The 19,157-nt window shown below is 32.3% G+C and overlaps 1 protein-coding gene across 6 annotated transcripts in view; it reads left to right on the top strand.

Moving 5' to 3' along the window:
* LOC143255228 (inactive rhomboid protein 1-like) overlaps positions 1-19,157 on the top strand; it is an 82,254-nt gene that overhangs the window by 48,585 nt on the left and 14,512 nt on the right. For all 6 annotated transcript variants that reach the window (XM_076510559.1, XM_076510560.1, XM_076510562.1 and 3 more), the window contains 2 exons: positions 1,546-1,620; positions 9,590-9,751. In XM_076510559.1, the coding sequence (XP_076366674.1) occupies positions 1,546-1,620; positions 9,590-9,751 (237 nt within the window). The remainder of the gene's footprint in view (positions 1-1,545; positions 1,621-9,589; positions 9,752-19,157) is intronic.

A 19,157-nucleotide genomic window follows, 5' to 3' on the forward strand; every position in this document is an offset into this window, starting at 1 on the left:
TGAGCTGTGAAAATATGAAAACATTTTCAAAAATCATTAAAGAAATGAAATTTAATTGGCAATGATTTGATCAGGTGATCTTCACCACTATCTAAATTAGAGTGAGGAGGTGTGTTAACATGTAAAAATAAAGGCCATTTCATGATTACGAGGTCTGTTAAAAAAATATGCGGACTGACGTCATAAAACAAAATGTACTTTATTTAGAAGTTACAGGTCTGCGACCCCTTCAAAGTACTCTCCTCCCCAACGCACACACTTATTCCAATGGTGTTTCCACTTGTTGAAACAGTCCTGTTACGCTTCTTTTGTAATGTCCTCCAGCTCCTTCGTCGCATTTGCCTTAATCTCGGGAATCATCTCAAATCTTCTTCCTTTCAAGGCTTTGTGTTTGGGGAACAAGAAAAAATTGCAAGGAGCAAGGTCAGGTGAGTAAGGGGGGTGGGGAAGAACAGTGATCTTAAAGAACAGTGATTTGCCTTAATCTCGGGAATCATCTCAAATCTTCTTCCTTTCAAGGGTCTTTTGTGTTTGGGGAACAAGAAAAAATTGCAAGGAGCAAGGTCAGGTGAGTAAGGGGGTTGGGGAAGAACAGTGATCTTGATTTGATTTGCCTTAATCTCGGGAATCGTCTCAAATCTTCTTCCTTTCAAGGGTCTTTTGTGTTTGGGGAACAAGAAAAAATCGCAAGGAGCAAGGTCAGGTGAGTAGGGGGGTGGGGAAGAACAGTGATTGAGTGTTTGGACAAAAACTCACGAGTTCTGAGGGCTGAATTTTGCAGCAACGCGGTGCATCTTCAATTTTTCGGTCAAAATCTCGTAACAAGATCCAACTGATATCCCACACTCTTCAGCAAGCTCCTGACAGTCAGACGTCGATTTGCCCGCACCAGGGTGTTGATTTTGTCGACGTGTGGGTCGCCAGTTGACGTGGAAGGACGCCCAGGACGCCATCATCTTCAATGGACTGTCGACCATCCTTAAAACGTTCATGCCACTTGAAACATGCCGTACGCTTCATAGCAACATCACCGTAAGCCGTGTTAAGCATAGCAAAAGTTTTAGTTGCAGATTTTCCAAGTTTAACACAAAATTTCACAGCAAGTCATTGCTCCTTCAAGTCATTCATTCTGAAATCCGCCAAACGAAAAAATCGCACTTCACTTAAAACCACGTAGCTAATACACAAATGAAGATATCTGCAATCAGGAAATGGCGTCGTAATCAGCTGATCTGTGCAAACCTAGCGACACCAAGTGGATTCCCCTGGAACCAACTGGAGCCACGCAATTCAAACAGTCCTCGTATTTTTTGAACAGCCCTCGTATGACATGCAATAAGGAGTACACATTGAAGGATAGGTGGAAAAAAAACAAACGTTTTTTTTTTTTTGTTTTTTTTTGTTTTGTTTTGTTTTTGCACTGTGTTCCTATGAATGCAACAGTACTGGGGACAGTAGGGACAGCAAAATGGTGTATGTGTGATTAAATTATTTTAAATATGGAAATCTCTCTGTTTTTAATAATGACACATTTGTTACTTGTAGGTCTTAGTCACAAGACTTTCTTTAGAACAAGTGGACTATTTTGAACCAGATAATTTCTGGATTGGACCAAGAGCTGTAAGTTTTAATTTTTTAATGCATGTTTATCTGTAATTCAGCTTCCACCAGTTTGTGTGTATGTTATCAAATTGAGTAGATACTGGAAGGTGAAATAAATAATAGAATATATATGTATGTATATGTGAGGAAGCAAACTACATAAATTAGTTAGTGCATTTATTGTTGTAAGTCATGAAATATTGTAAAAAGGTATCCTTTGTGTTTTCCTTTATAGGAATCAGGAATTTACTCTTCTACCTATTTTAAAAGCGGGAATAATTAACTTCAGATCTATCTTTGTAGATACTGTTACACTCTTTTAAAACTTTCATTTGTCAGTTGTAGTCTTTTAAGTTTACTGGTGTATATATACAATAACATGGAAATTTCATTAATCGTTTACATGGAAGTATTTTAAAATGAAGGAAAATTGTATTTAATGTAAAATTTATTTTCAAAAAATATTTGTAGATATATAATTATTTTCTAATTCTGCAACACAAAAACAGTTGTTAATAACCACATGGTACGTATTTTATGTTTCTAACTGTATTTTGAAAAAACTAATCTAATGACATATGTTTTAATGTGAGCAGAATGGACACTTTTTTGTCCACATAAAACTACCATTTAGTTTTTGTTCACTTCTTTTGCTTCCAAGAAATAGAACAAAGTATCCTAAAATTAAGAGTAGCAGTTTCTTATTTTCAAATAAACTTAGCCCAAAGATTGTTCATTTTAGTATAATCTTCAGCCTTAATAACTCCTTATTTTGTAATCCTGGAATGCACATTTACCAACAGAAATGAATAAGGCATGGAAAGCTCAAACAAAATAAGTTGAACACTGTGTACAAATTTTCCTTCAAATTGTACCAAACGCATCTACAAAAGTATGTTGAATGAGATGGTGATTTGTATAACTTTCTTCAACATACAATAAGTTGTTCTGTGAATAATGTATTTTTAAGAAATACTCTTTACACGAAGGACTTAAACAAATAATGCTACTTTTAATGTTAATGCATAAAATCTAATTTTAAAATTTAGTTTGACATACTTGGCTAGGCAAGCATCTTGTAGGGTTCCCAGTTTGTAGCACTTTGCATATTTGTGTTTTTTACTTTCAGTGATTTGTAAGTTACAGTGACATCTCACTGAGGTTAGAACAAATCAAGTGTTGGCAGCAAGTGCTATTGAGTGGTTTCTTATGCATAGATAGCCTTTTGTGTAGGTTTGTTTGGAAATTTTTAAACAAAGAAATTATAAGGTAATTTACCAAATTTTGCATTCTTTTTAATCATTGAAAGAATACTTGTGATTCTATGTCTAGCAATCATACATAATCAGTGTCATTATAGGCCGGTAGAAGGTTTCAATAGCAAGATAGAAATGTCTTAGCTTTTAAATAATAAGTCATTAATAGTAATTTTAGTGATAGATAAGTAATCAACATGTTTTTCATTTAAGCAATTTCACATCAGGTTTTTAAAGTGTTCCATAAGAGAATTTTTTCTATGTTTGAAGTTTTCGGTACCTTGTCTTTAAAGAATCAGTACTATGCATGTTAGAATAGAAAATGTTTCTAAAAATTAGAAGAAATCATGAATATTTGTTTTTTTGAAATTGCCAACTTATAAAACCAAAGATTTTGTGTAATCTAACATAGAACTATTTAAGAAACAACTTTGAAATACACATCACTAAGGTAACAAATTAGTGCCATTTGCTTTTTGGAAATATGAGCATGCCTTTTGAACTAATGACAGTTTTCATTGTAGAATTGGTCATTGGTTTGTAAAGTATGGTTATGAAACTACTTTTATTTCCTATGGCTGGATGCGAGTTTTGTCTGCTATTTATTCAGTTGAATTGTACATGTTGTCTGAATTACTTCTTACTATTGTGTTACAATTTTTCAAACCTTTAGTTGTGTTATGTTTTTTTGTTACACTTAATATTGTAATCTCACATTAATTATTTTACAATGTAAATGTTTGTAGCATACCAAGTTATTAAGTTTTCTATTTGTATATTATTTTACATATCAATAGTTCTTGTTCTGAGATTTATTACAAAATATTGTATAATTAATTTTTACAAGATGATTTTTTTTATTATTAAATGTTAAGACATACATAAAAAGCTTTTCACAGACTGACCTTTGACACTTAATTTTTCCAGGTAATTATATATATATATATGCTGATATTCATATATCAAAGACCACAGAGAATAGAATATTTTCCATGGTTGAATGTATATGTCATATCACAATAACAATAATGCACATAAAGAAAAAGAAAAGGCACCAAACACTCAAACGCATGTGGCTCCATCTATATTTGGTCATGGATGGCTAGCTTTAAGAAGAACTAGCAGAAGCATCACATGGCAAACTGGATGGGCCAATGTACATCACACAAGGTAAACAAAAATGGTGACAACAGTGAAGAGGAAGACAGATATAATGTGTCAATCATACCATATATATTTGAACCAGAGTTTGCAGACAACATGTCTGATATTGGCCAAAGTGGATGAGGACTGGCAGTGGTCAACAATATGGAATTGTTTCAAAAGTTATATGCTACAATGTCATAAAAGTCTAGTTTATACTGTTAGTGTCATGAAAATGGGACAAAATTTATAAATGTCAGTATGATAATATGAGTAATAAAATAGTAAATCTACAAGTAAATTCCATTCATTATTTATATTTTCAAGTGATGAATCTATATCTAGATGTAGATTTAGTATCAGCTGATGGACTTTCAATACTATATTCAGCACATTCTTTAGTTTGTGTCCTTATGACTAAGTATACATTAGGACCAGAAAATCAAACATAGCTGGGGTCATATTTCAATACTAGATATTGTAGATGTAGCATCTTTTTGTGTTGCATTTTGATATCTCCAATGAAATTTCATGAAAAAAAGTGTTATAAAAATAAATAAATGTTTGTCCATGCCCCTTTTTTTTTGAAAAATTTCATAAACATTTTTTGTATTAGCAGATCTGTGTGTTTATAAAAACCTGAATGAATGGTTACTGGCGATTCTGTACTGTTAAAACATCAGCTAAAACCTGAGCTTACCCTGTGTGATTCTTGTTTTTGAACAGCTGATTGAACCTCACTATCATTGCTGTTATTGGTCTGTGAAGAAGATCATGATGTACCACTATCATGAGCAGGGCTGCTGCTCACTTGAACTTAGCACCAGTTTTTTTTGCAAATTTATATTATATTGCAGTTCACTTTCAAAGTCTGATTCCAAACAGTCTTCACTGCATACATGACAGATTTTGGTCATACTCCATATTATCTAGAGTTCTTGATGTGAACTTTGACTGTGCTGTTTTCTGTCTGACGTAGGTGGAAACTCATGCAGAGATATCTTTTCTTTTAGAATGTTCTGGCATTCATAAACAATACAGTGAAAAACCATTGTTGTTTACTCCCTTATAACTGTATTCACAATGTCTGTCAAATTAAATTTGTCCAGAAGGAAAGATTTGTTTTCATGTAAACAAGCTGACCTCAACTGACCTTTTTTTTTTTTACCTTGAATGACATCACTTGTCTCTGGTCCAGTTTTCAACCAAGTGATTGTAAAAGCTAGCTATTACACAAACTTTGAAAATTTGTAGGGTTGTAGTGAGAGCAAATTATCAAAAAATGACTTGATCATAATTGTTAACTTGTATTTCTACCACAGTCAAACGTAAGTACAACTGTAGTATGTTTTTAACTGTGCAACATCTTTAACAGTTTTTATGCAAACATACGTTGTTTAATTTTGGCAATGTGTATCATTTTGTACATATTGAGGTTTACTTACTAAACCTTTCTTATAAATGTTGAAGTATTAATAGTATTATACTGTGCAGTATTTATTCTTTTACTTTTTGATATGAGTGGTTTTGACTTCTGTTTTTAAACTTCCTAATACATATGCATGAAAACATTTTCACAAGTTTAATTCTGCTTTTCACTTTGGTAAAATAAATAGTGCAAGAGAAAAATTTTAGTTATATTCTGTTAACACCACACTTCAGGAACTTCTACATTTAACACTACGATATTATTCATTTTGAAAGTAGTAGTAGTTGTTAATTGGTGTTGGTTATTAACTTTAAGATATATGTGAAATATTAGGCTGTACAAGTGAACCAAAAGGCAGAGGAGATAGAGCTGAGAAGGGGTTTAGTGTTAAAAATCCTGATATAGAGTGAAATGAATTTGCTACTTATTGTTTATATATTGCTCATAACTTACTTAAAATTGTTATAGGTCTGTAACACGTACAGCTAAAAATTATAACTGATCTATATGAAAAATGGATCCTTATAGAGATTGTTTTAGTTTTACTAATGGTTGTGCCATGTGCTAAGAACTACAATAATGTTTATGTACCATACCTTACCAAGTTTCTGAAAAACCTATCAGCTCATTAATTACAAGATAACCATTAATATAAAGCTTATATCTGCTCTTTAAACTACAGATGCCAGAATTTGTAGAGTTAAATAGGATCTGAATTATAGAGTTAGCACTGATGAGATGTCATGTGTAGGCCTTGATGTACAAAATGAATAAATAAGCAAGCAAACATAATAGTTGAACCACCCATCATCCAACAACTGTCTTGGCTTGTTGGAACCTCTAGATTTCTGTATTACCACAGGCTTTCCTACCTTGTCTGTATCTGATGTGAAAATATTTCCAAATACTTTTGTCACTACTAAACCTATCCTCAAATCTTTAGGATTTCTCAAGATATTTCTGCATTTTTAACTAGTAGAAAAGCAACAGATTCTTACAGGAAAATATATAACTTTAAATTATTTCCAAAGTAAATAAATGTTTTGACAAGCTTTTACTTGAAGCTTTAAGAGCATATACGTTGCATAACCAAGATGCTGATACACTGTCATGTAAATTGTCCAGAAGTCTATGTTATGACATGGTGTGCTTGTGGAGATTCATTCAAGAACAGGAGTTTTGTAAGATTTTCGAAATCAAGAAAAAACAAAGTTGTTGAGCTATGTATGACTATTGAAGACAAGTCTTGATATCAAGATCTGCTTTGTTTTTGAGCTACAGCACTACAGCACCTGAGAACACAGGCTATACTTAAAGGTGTTCATAATTATAAGCTACAGTACTACATCACCTGAGAATACAGGCTATACTCAAGGATGTCCATCTTGTTTGAGCTACAGTACTACCAACATCTGAAAATATAAGCTATACTCAAAGGTGTCCCTGTTTTTGACATATAATACCACAACACCTAAAAGTACAGGTTATACTCAAGAATGTTCATGTTTTTTCTAGCTGCATTACCATAACACCTGAACATACAAGCTATATTCAAGGATGTTCATGTTTTAAAAAACTAATGAGGTGGTATAAGAATCAATTAAATCATAAAATGCTGCACAATCGTGTACTAAGTTTCAAGTTCTACTATGTAATACACCTCATTATTTTTTTGTTTTCAAATGTACAAAAGGAATACATAACTAAACTTTGATTTTATTTATCATGTAGGTGGCATTCTGAATATGACTTTTTTGGTATTTTTTAAATTATATTTTAATAGTTTGTTTCTTTTTTACTCTATCTTGAAATAAGGATTCATAGTCAAACAAATATACTGCAAGCATTGTTAAATATACATGAAATGGGGAATTTTTAAAGACTATCCTATCATTCAAGCTGTACTTACATACTGAATCTAACTAAATAATTATTCTGTTATGGCAGAATGTCTAACTTATACCCTTGTGCAAATTAATTGAAACAAATGGCCATTTTACAATATTTTCAGCATGACGGCCAGTGTAGGCTTGCTGGACCTGCTGATTTCCTTTAATAGTCATTTTTTCACACAGACGGCATCATTAGCTGTGTTTTGCAGTATGGTTGATCTATTTTGGGGATATATGACGAAATTTTGAGGAATATTACATCATTCAAAATTGCATTAAAAAGGCAAGGAGACCAGTCAAAAAACAACTTCTTACCAACTCGAAGAAAAAACCGTATCAATGGGGTCTGAAATACAAGAACTGGATGCAAGAACAATGGAGAAAGGTGTTATTCAGTGACAAGACTCATTTCTTTGTACAGAGTCAAAGAAGTCTGCATGTTCACAGATCTCCAGGTGAGAAACTTTGAGAACCTCAAATCAATCAGTTTGTAAAACATCCCTTGAAGAAGTTGTTTTGAGGTTTTTTCAGCTACTATGGCATTGGAGGCTTACATATCGTAGAAGGTATGATGTGAGGACCACAGTATATTGAAGTTTTGCAGAGAAGAGTCGTTCCAGAATTGAAAAAGAGATTTCCAAGTGGATCTGGCATTTATCAGCAAGATCTGGCTCCATGCCACACATTGAAACTTGTGGAGAATTTATGACTACAATGCGAATAAAGGTGCTGGATTGGCCTGGAAACTCTCTGGACTTAAATCCTATTGAAAATCTTTGGGCAATTTGTAAAGAAAGACTTTGGGGAAAAGACTGTACTACAAAAGATAAGGTAATTGAAGTGTGGTACAGTGATCCAAAAATTATTAAAGGTTGCAGTCAACTTGTGGACTCGATGCCAAAGTGGATTAATGATCTTCTGAAAAATAAAAATTAATTTGTGGGTAATTTTTGGATTCTCAGAAATAAAACGCAAAAAATTGAAAAAAAATTGTAATTTTCTGTCTTGTTTCGATTAATTTGCACAAGGGTGTATGTGAATGAAAATATACAGTACATGTAAGGCATTCTAAATACAGTTGTATTGCAAATGGCATTGAATCCTCTTCACACATTTGTAATGCTTTGTGCTTGATAAATATACCAAAAGTGGAAAAGTGCAAAGTTAATAAACAAAAATGTAGTGTTACACTTTTTAACGGATTTACTGTTGTATATTTGCTTTAATATCTATCTTTATTTCGGCTTAGCTCATATAACATTTATTGTTAAATATGTTGCACAATTCCCATATATTCTTAAAAGTGAGAATGAACCATATATGTTTTATGAAAGCATTAGCATATTTTCAAATACTGTTGGGTCAAGTGAACTATGTTATAATTTTCGTTTATTCAAGAATTTTACATGAGGTTTATAAATTGATGGCCAACAGATAGTGAGAGAATATTGTTGGTTTGCTATAGTCAGTATACTATAACCCTCAGAAGCTATAATTGTGATAAATGCTTATTATTTGGAAATTCACAAACTTTTCTGGCCAAATATCCATAGTTTCCCAATTAATAAGCATTCATCACAATTATAGCTTCTGAGGTTTATATAAATATAACATCCAAAGGGCATTACATATCTATCTTCCTCTATGAAAAGTAAGTTTGTAAACCACATTAGGCCATACAAGAATAAAACTAGTTAGCATTCCCATAAAGTGAAGTGTGTCTGTGTATAAACATAAAATTAATTTGCTCATCATGAACCTGGAAAGTCAATAAAATATTCAGTTTGAGACCAGATAAAAGACTGAATATTAGTTGTTTGTAAATTTTTATGTAAATTATTTGTAATAGCTGTTATTATAAATTGCATTGTTACTTGTATATTAATATATTTGTGTTGAGAAACAAAATTACATTTCAGTCTTCTTGGGAAATATGATAAATGTGATACATATTGACATGAAATTAACTTTTAAATAAAAATTAAAAGTTTTAGCTACTTGAGATCATCATATGTGGTATATGTAAGAAAATAAATCTGAGACTCGTTCAGTATAAATTATGTAACAACTTATTCACATTTATGAATGAATTTATAAAGACAGTCTTGCTGCAAAAACATTGTTGATATCACTTTTGTTGTTACGAATATTTTTTTGATTTTACTCGCTGACTTTGCATCGCATTTATTGTCAAATTGACATTGATAATTCTGTTATTTTTCAAACTTTTATAATTACTTTTTAATGAAACAAATTTTGTTATGTAGGCAGACCTTGTTCATTTGGGTGCTAAGTTTACTCCCTGTATGCGGAAGGATAAAAATATTTTTGATGCCATAAAAAAAGATCAAGATATTGAAAGAGAAACAGCATGTTGTATACGTAATGACCAATCAGGATGTGTACAGACAACTCGCAGCAAATGCTCTGTAAGTAATTTTCTTTGTTTAATTAGTCTGTAAATATATACATTGCTTTTTTTAAGTTAGCAACACTTGTCTTATGACTTCTGAAATGTAGTAGAATGTTACATATAAAGACATTTAAAGGTGGGTATTATAAAGACATTTAAAGGTGGGTATTATAAAAACATTTAAAGGTGGGTATTATAAAAACATTTAAAGGTGGGTATTATAAAAACATTTAAAGGTGGGTATTATAAAAACATTACAAACAAGTTTACAGTGTCTTTCACAAAATTGACTTTTCATACTTGCTAATAAGTTGAATAATGTTTTAATTTCTATTAAAAGCTGCATGTTTAGAAATGTTGATTCAGATACTGTTGACAGAACTGAGATTTTAGGTCAGGACAATTTAGAACACATAATGAAAAGCACTTTTCTTTATAGATAAGTTTGAGTAATTTTTTTTTCCTCTGTCAAAAGTTAGTAATTTATCTCCTGTTATATTAGTTTTTATGAAATCATAATTTATTGAAATTGTTAATTTAACCAACTTGTGCTTAGAGGTATTACAGACTTGAGTTTCACCGTTAGTTGCTATAATATGTATTTATATAATCTGTAGTTATATCCTATGTATAGACTGTTGAGTACTGTGAGTTCTTGTAGGTCATCCAAATACTTAAACTATATTATATTTCTAAGTCTCGTGTAAATCCTCCCTGTCACCTTGTGTCAGTTACATCATAATCACTGTTGCCATACAAACTTTCATCCACACTTTCCTGGTCAGTTGAAGCAATTACAAGTAATTTTAAGAGATATAGTTGCTAATATAATAGGCAAACATTTAGTTATGGAACAGCAAATCCTGTTTCATATTAGATAAAAGCTAGTAATAAGTTTACAATTGCTACATTGCTGGTATAGTGTTATTCGTTCTAATTTTTTTGTACATCCAAGAATTAGATTATACAACAGAAGTACATATTTTTCTGTGTACAGTGCTAATTTTATAATCAACTAAGTTATAGGGTGTGAAATCTGAAATATTTCAAGCTATAAACTTCATTTAAACTAAGACGGATATTGGCATGGTTTGAGCTTTATGCCAGTCGAGTTTGTAAATATTATTGAATTGTCATTTTTGATAAATATTTTTCACAGAGTATTTTTAACAAACTATTGTATTACTAAGACTTCTAATCAAATTTAGCTAACTATATTAAAACTGAAAAGTAACAAATCTAAATAAAGCCAGGTGCATTTAACAAACTCACTAGAAATACTTGATGTTATAAATTGGCACACAGCTAAAATAAAAACAACTAGAATTCACCGAATTGTCAACTGAGCATCCTTGTTGTTGTTGGCTGTTCTAGTTGTAATCCCAATAATGTCAGACAACAAGTTTGTGTTATCTTAGGATATTTAGGTTAATATCCCCCAAAGTTTTGCTAGCATAGGGTATTTCAGTTAATAACCCACAAGATTATGCTGTTTTAGGATATTTAGGCTAAAGTTTCACAGCAAATACTGCAAAGTAATCTACACAAATGGGAAAAAATTAATTATAATTCAATTTTTTCTTTAATGTTATGGATATTAAATTTAATAAAAGTAACTGGAGTAGATTATTACTTATATAAAGAACATAAAAGAATTGTTATTGGTAGCCTGTTTCTGATATCTAGAAGTGTCTTTTTTTTTTTTCATGTATTATGAATGCAATTTATCCTTGATCAATCCAATCACTGTAGCGTATAAGTTATTTTGAGTTTGGATTTTGTGAGCACATTTGGAATATTATACACATGTTTGGGGAATAAAGGTGATGTTTATCTATAATTTTTATTGCACAACAGGATTGTCTTTGTGACTAGAAAAGTATGGAAAACATTATTTTATTACACCTTTACATACAATGCACAGTGCACAATAATAATAATAATAAAAATATCAATTTCAAAATGCCTAATTATAATTTTGTTCCCATTCTTCAAGCAAAATGTTGCTATTATCAAAAACAAATAATTGTATTTTTTGTTTGAGTTAAATTTGTCTTCATTAATTCAATCATTATGATATCATTGTATTGTATATCTCAGAGTTCTACTCATACTTTCCTTTTGCACTATTATCATACTTTGTAAGTTCTGAGGTTTGTAGTGTGTTTTAAAGGATATGCCTATATAGCATACTAGTTTTTTATGTAATTATTTTCCCACTGAAACAGAAAAGGGATTATATTTGCAAACATAGAACACCTATAAGCTAATAGTTTCAAAATAGGCCTGTTTGGTTGCAAATAAGGCTTCTACATAAACATAACATAAATAACATTTACTAGAATTTAGCTATCTATTATTGTCATTTAGCATGGTAAGTTTTTAAAATCAGAATAACTGTGTGTGTATAAAAGCTGTATTTTATTTTTGAAATGTATACAAAATCATATTTGATACTGATATACACATTCAACCATGTACAGTTTGGCTACCAGCAATTAAAACATTACATAACCACAAGAATCAGTTATCTTTCCTTCACTGGAATTAAGCTGAAACAATCATTTGTGTATTTTGTAATCAGGATGGCTGGTGTTAGTCAGTGTGTGTGTTTGTGTGAGTGTGTGTGTGTGTGTGTGTGTGAGAGAGAGAGAGAGAGAGGTAAAAGTTAGGTGCCAAGCCAACAACAAAAACAAATATCTTAGAGCTTATTTTAATAATGTGCTACTGCTGAAACAATACTGTCGTACATATAAATTAAACAGAGCTTTGAAAATAATGAAACCAGTATAAGAAGCAAAAGGACTTGTTATATTGACTCTGTAGGTGTAACTCTGTTTTACCTAAACACGAGGTTTACTTGCTAATGTTAAGCAGGCGCTTGTTAATACACTGCTGGCCAAAATCTTGAGGCCAGTGAACATAAAGAAAATATATGCGTTTTGCGACTCAATCACTTATTTGAGTAGAGCTTCAAAAGATGAAAATAAGGAAAGGGGAAAATAAAAACAAAAAAACTTTTTTAGCATTTCATTAGCCTAAATACTAGCTGGTCAAAAGTTTAAGACCATACTGAAACGAAGTGTTAATCAGTAAACACGTAACAAAATTTAGTCATTTGTGTTCAAGCATTAGCATTGTCAACTTCTCCCACTGATATCTTCTATGTTCCATTTGGTAAAAACATGGCAAAGGCTAAAAAGGTGACAGCTTTTGAACTTGGCAAAATCATCTAGCTACAAAAGCAAGGTCTTTCTCAACGTGCCATTGCTGGTGAGGTTGGTGTAGTAAAACTGCTGTTGGAAATTTCTTAAAAGACTGAGGGATACGGAACGAGAATTTCAAGTGGTCAGCCTAAGAAAATTTTGCAGGTGTTGAGCAGGAGGATTCGACGGGTTATCCAGCAAGACACCAGCCAATCGTTGAACCAGATTAAGGCCCTTATGGACGCAGAATGCAGCTCAAGAACAATAAAACGGTATCTAGGAGAGAAAGGCTTTAAAAACCGTAAACCTCTTCAAAGGCCACACCACGACACAATTCAGTTAAACTTTGTTGAGAAGTACCAAACATGGGACGTAGAAAAGTGGAAGAAGGTTGTATTCTCTGATGATAAAAAATTTAACCTGGATGGTCCAGATTGCTTCCAACGTTACTGGCATGATAAGGATATCCCACCAGAGACATTTTCTTCATGACACAGTGGAGGAGGTTCCATCATGATCTGGGGTGCTTTCTCCTTCCATGGAACAATGGAGCTTCAGGTTATACAGGGGCATCAAACAACAGCTGGCTACATTGGTATATTGTAGAGAGCATCCTTATTGACTGAAGGCCCTCACTTTTGTGGAAATGACTAGATCTTTTAGCAGGACAACACTGCAATCCACAATGCCCACAGGACAAAGGACTTTTTCATGGCAAATAACGTGATTCTTTTGGACCATCCAGTGTATTCGCCTGAACTGAACCCCATTGAAAATGTTTGGGGGTGGATAACAAGGGAAGTCTATAGAAATGGACCTCAATTCCAAACAGTGCATAATCTTTTTGAAGTCATCTTCGTTACTTGGAATAACATTTCAGCCAGCCTTCTGCAAATGCTTATATCAACCATGCCAAAGTGAATGTTTGTAGTTATTCGCAATGACGGCCATGCAACTCACTACTGACAGCTCTTGTTGGGCATTTCCTACCCTGTTTAGGACTTAATCTTTTGTCCAGCTAGTATTTAGGCTTATTTCATAGTTTTTACATTTTCCGTATTAAATGCTAAAACAGTTTTTTATTTTTATTTTCCCTTTTCTCATTTTCATTTTTTGAAGCTCTACTCAAATAAGTGGTTGAATCTAACAATGCAAAATGCATATTTTTTCTTCATGTTCATTGCTCTAAAGATTTTGGCCAGCAATGTATTGCCTTTGATGTATGGATGGCTTTTCTACTAATTTTTGTTTTTATGGATTCTTACCTGTTGCAGACACTACAGTTTGCTTATCGTGGCAGGAGAACAACTCATTGCATTTATCTTTCTGGATAGCCCTAGTGCCTCTTCTTGATCCATATTCCTTTGATGTCAATGGCACTAAGAACAAGAAATATTCTCAGCTCTAAATCTTTAATCTGAACATATTGCTATGATTTGAGTGTGTGAATATTTTATGTTGAAAACTGTTGCATACCTCTCCATAAGCAATCACTTTTAGGTGACATCGCACACAAAAAAAATGTCAAAATGTAGTTATGATGCATACCTGCCACTGTAACTATATCAACTCTAGTCATGTGAATTGCTAATTTGCAAATTAAAAGTCATTTTAATTCAGTGTACTTAATGATTTGTCTTCTACTCTTTGTTAAAGGAAGTAGCTATTATAACTAAACAGCTTGGGTATAATGAGGTAATTATTGATCCATTCCATGGTTGATTTTTAGAATATGAATTATGGTTAAGTATTAATTCAAGAGATTCTTATACTAATATTTTATCAGTGCTTTATTTTTGTACTAATCGTATTTTGGAAGAAGAATAAAACTACATACATGTTTAATTGACATTTGAGTCTTAAGAAGGAACTAAATCACTAATTACCCTCTCCCTGTTTTAAAAACACAAATTCGTTTATTTGCTGTCCTGATTTTTGAGTTCAAAGTAACTGTTTCATGTATTTTGATTTAGGTGGAAAGTTTTAAGGAAGCATGTCATCATGTTTGTATATTTTTGAAGACTTGGCCTTTTATAGGGAATGAAATCAACATATAGTTAATACTCACTCATCAGTTTAACGGTTATGATTGCTGTTAAAATACTCTCTCATAGTATTCACTTTATTTTCATCCTTTAAAATGTATAATTTGTAAGGAAATATGTTTGCTATGTCTTATTTTTAAATTTTTTATAATGATGTTTAAGTGGTCAAATTAATAGTAGGATAAAATTACAGTAATGTACATAGTAATGGATTACAGTTCTTAGTACTGTTAAAGATGGTCAGATTAAAAGTCAAGTGTAGAATCTTAATGTTAAATATATTGGCAGATTTACAGCCTTCAATATGTCTTTAGAAGGTGAAATTGGTAGATCATCATGGATCCCATAGGTATTAATACTTATTGGTGGATTATAGTTCTAAAAATGTCTTCAGGTAATCAAATTGGTAGTTCCCAGAAAAATTAGTGTTACACATATTGAAGGATCACAGTTATCTATATCTTTTGGTGTTTATATTAACAGTCCAGTATGGATACAAGATGTTGTAATTATTGATAGATTATAATGATGTAACACTCTACAACAGCTAATTTCTGCTCAAACTTCTTTATGTTGCTAGAAAAATTACTATTAACTGACACTTTATAGAAAAAATTAATTGTACTTAATGTAGGGTTAATTGGAAGTATGACTTTAGCATATTCTGGTCCCAATTATGCACACTAGCCTGCAGTGTAAAAAAAACCTCAACACCAAGTTTGGAATGATAGTAATATTATTACAATGTAGTGGTTAGTTTTGATGTACACTATGCATTTAAAACCATTTAATCTTTGTTTTTTCCCCATTGCATTTGACACAAGGACTACTGGCAGGAGTAGACCTGTTTAATTTTATATTCTGAATAATTTTTGTAAGAATCCATTAAATTGCTGAACTAGTTTTCATGTTAAACACAGTGAATCAGAGTGAAAAGTGTAATTTTTAATAATGAATTCAACTATTATGTTGCAGAACATTTCTATGATTTGTATAAAAATATTCTTATAAATTTTTAGCTCTGAATTTGTAACTCAGCAGCACAAAGATAAAAAGTAAATAAAATTAGAAAATTGTTTTGATAGGGTTAAGTTTTTCAGTTTGTTTAATAGGTTTATAAATGTCATCTCTGCTGCATATCTTCATGTCCTATAATAAGTCTGCATCATCAGCATGATAAGCTTCAATGTTTTCTTAATGATGATGTATTTCCTATGTTCATAGCCCTCAAAATTATAAAACTAGTTTTATGGAATAGCATGTTAACAGTAGAACTATAGGCTTAAGCTGTACTATGGGACAACTTATTAATAACAGAGATATAAGCTTAAGCTGTGTTATGGAACATGTTAATAATAGGTATTTAGGCTTAGGTTGCATACATAAATTATAGAGATATAAGCATAAGCTGTAAAGCTTCATGGGACAGCATGTTAATAATAGAGATGTATGATTAAGCTTTATTATGGGATAATATGTTAATAGTAGATATATAGGCTTAGGCTATGTATATGAACAATGAAGATATATAGGTTATGCAGCTATACTGTAGAGTAGGCAGTCCACTCTTATTTACATTTGATACTTAGTCAGTGGTTCAAAACTAAAGGATAGTTGTATGCTACTTGAACTGTGCATATACAAGCATACTGCAACAGGATTCCATAATTAAAGGGAGAAGGGCTTTTGCTAGAATGCCCTCTAGTGTGTAACCAGAATAATAAAGAGGGAGTTTCAATAACTTGAAACTTACTTGAAAACAGAATATTTTTAAGTTTTATTTTTACAGGCTTAGTTTATGAAATACGACTCTGAAAATAATAGTTTTGAAAACCCAATCAAATACAATAATGTTTTTATAAAACAGATCTGGAGAATTGCTTGAGAAAAAAAAGTTTTAAATTAACAGCTTTTATGGAGGCATGACATTTCTTTTACAAATGCTTTTATCCACTATGGTTCAGAATTTTTAAATTATGACTGTGTTAAGTCCACTGTGGTTTAAGCCTTGTTTGCAAGAATAGCTTCATGGAGCTTATATAAATTAGATTTTGAAAACTAAAACTTTTTTTTTGTATACTGTAAAGCAGAACCTTTTCAAAGGACAGTCTGATGTTTCTACTGTGCAGAAAAATTTCTGAATATTGGTTATTTCCAGTCTTTCATTACCTGGCAATATGGCACAAATGCTTCACTAAAAGTTCCTTGACTTTCTCAGGTCCTAGCTGTTAACTGTCAAACTTACAATGAAAATAAAATAAAACTCCAAATTTTCTTGATGCTTTTGTCAAATGAAACTTCACAAATTTACCCACTACAATTTATTGAAAACTAGTCAACATGGACAAATATCTACATTCAATCAAATCTTACAGACTGTAATCTGTGCTATTGATTAAATCACAACAAATATGTACATTAATTTCAAATTACACAAAAAAATCTGCTCTTGTTCAAATCACAAAGACAAATATTTACTACTCCATTGGTTAAAATCACAGACACTACTATTCAAATTGTACACAAATATTTACACTATTAATCCCATTACAAAAACAAATGTCCACAATATAATCAAATTGCATATGTGTATCTACCCCATCGGTCAAGTTACAAGAATCAATTTACACTATCAATCAACTTGCACCAACAAATAGGTATACTATCAGTCGGAGTCACACGAAAATAGGTATACTATTATAACATACAGACACACTGTTTATCAAATTAGTTAGTTAGTTATCAAGTTACAAGAATCAATTTACACTATCAATCAACTTGCAACAACAAATAGGTATACTATCAGTCGAGTCACACAGAAATAGGTATACTATCAGTCGAGTCACACGAAAATAGGTATACTATTATAACATACAGACACACTGTTTATCAAATTAGTTAGTTAGTTATCAAGTTACAAGAATCAATTTACACTATCAATCAACTTGCAACAACAAATAGGTATACTATCAGTCGAGTCACAAGAAAATAGGTATACTATTATAACATACAGACACACTGTTTATCAAATTAGTTAGTTAGTTAGTTATCACCATTAGATTCCATCTAGGAACATAGGGCCGCAATCGCTTGCGGATTCTTCAACAGGTACTTAAGTGAGTAGGTTGTTAGCCCACTGCACCGAGCCATCCCTAATTTAGCAGTGTAAGACTAGAGGGAAGGCAGCTTGTCATCACCACCCATCGCCAACTCTTGGGCTTCTCTTTTATCAACAAATAGTGGGATTGACCATCACATTATACGCCCCCACGGCTGGGAGGGCGAGCATGTTTGGCTCGATGCGGGCACGAACCTGCGACCCTCGGATTACGAGTCGCACACCTTACACGCTAGGCCATGCCAGGCCTGTTTATCAAATTACCCAGATCAATTAGAGAATGAAAATACAGTGGTACCTCGGTTTTCAAATGACTCCCTTCTCGAACTATTCGGTTTTCATACATATCGTTTGAGAAAAAAATGTCTCAGTTGTTGAACATAAATTTGGTTCCCGAATCAAACTGTCATGGCCCGAACCCCCCGAAATAACCCAATTGATGACCCTTCAACCATTTTTGGCCCATGCCAAGCTTGCCCAAAACATTTTACCTGCATCTGTCACTTATTCCACACCCCCGCTAAAATCTGATGTGAACGTTCTCATTTTTCTTTTTTTGTTGTTGTTTTTCTAAATATTCTGATTTAAATAAGCCATCATGGGGTCAAAGAAGGATAATAAATGCAGCAAACCAAAAAGAAAAGTTGTTAGATCCACAATAGAGGTGAAAAAAGATTTCATAGCAAAGTATGAGAGTGGTGTTCTCGTGTCTGACCTCGCTACACAGTTTGGTATAGCGAAGTCTACAGTCTGCACTACACTGAAAAATAAAGAGGCCATCAAAAAGCTGATGTTGAAAAAGGAGTGACAGTGTTTACAAAACAAAGATCACAAACAATGGAAGAGGTAGAAAAACTGTTGTTGATTTGGATAAACGAAAAACAGTTAGCTGGTGATAGCATTTGTGAGACCATCATTTGTGAGAAAGCAAAGAGCAGTTTCATGCTGGCCTCCTGAAAAACACCCCTGGAATGAGGGCTGATACAAGTGATGCCTTTAAGGCAAGTAGAAGGTGGTTTGAAAAATTTAAGAAGAGAAGTGGCATACATAGTG

This window comes from Tachypleus tridentatus, chromosome 7 (genome assembly GCF_004210375.1).
Source record: "Tachypleus tridentatus isolate NWPU-2018 chromosome 7, ASM421037v1, whole genome shotgun sequence".
In the NCBI taxonomy this organism is placed as follows: Eukaryota; Metazoa; Arthropoda; class Merostomata; order Xiphosura; family Limulidae; genus Tachypleus; species Tachypleus tridentatus.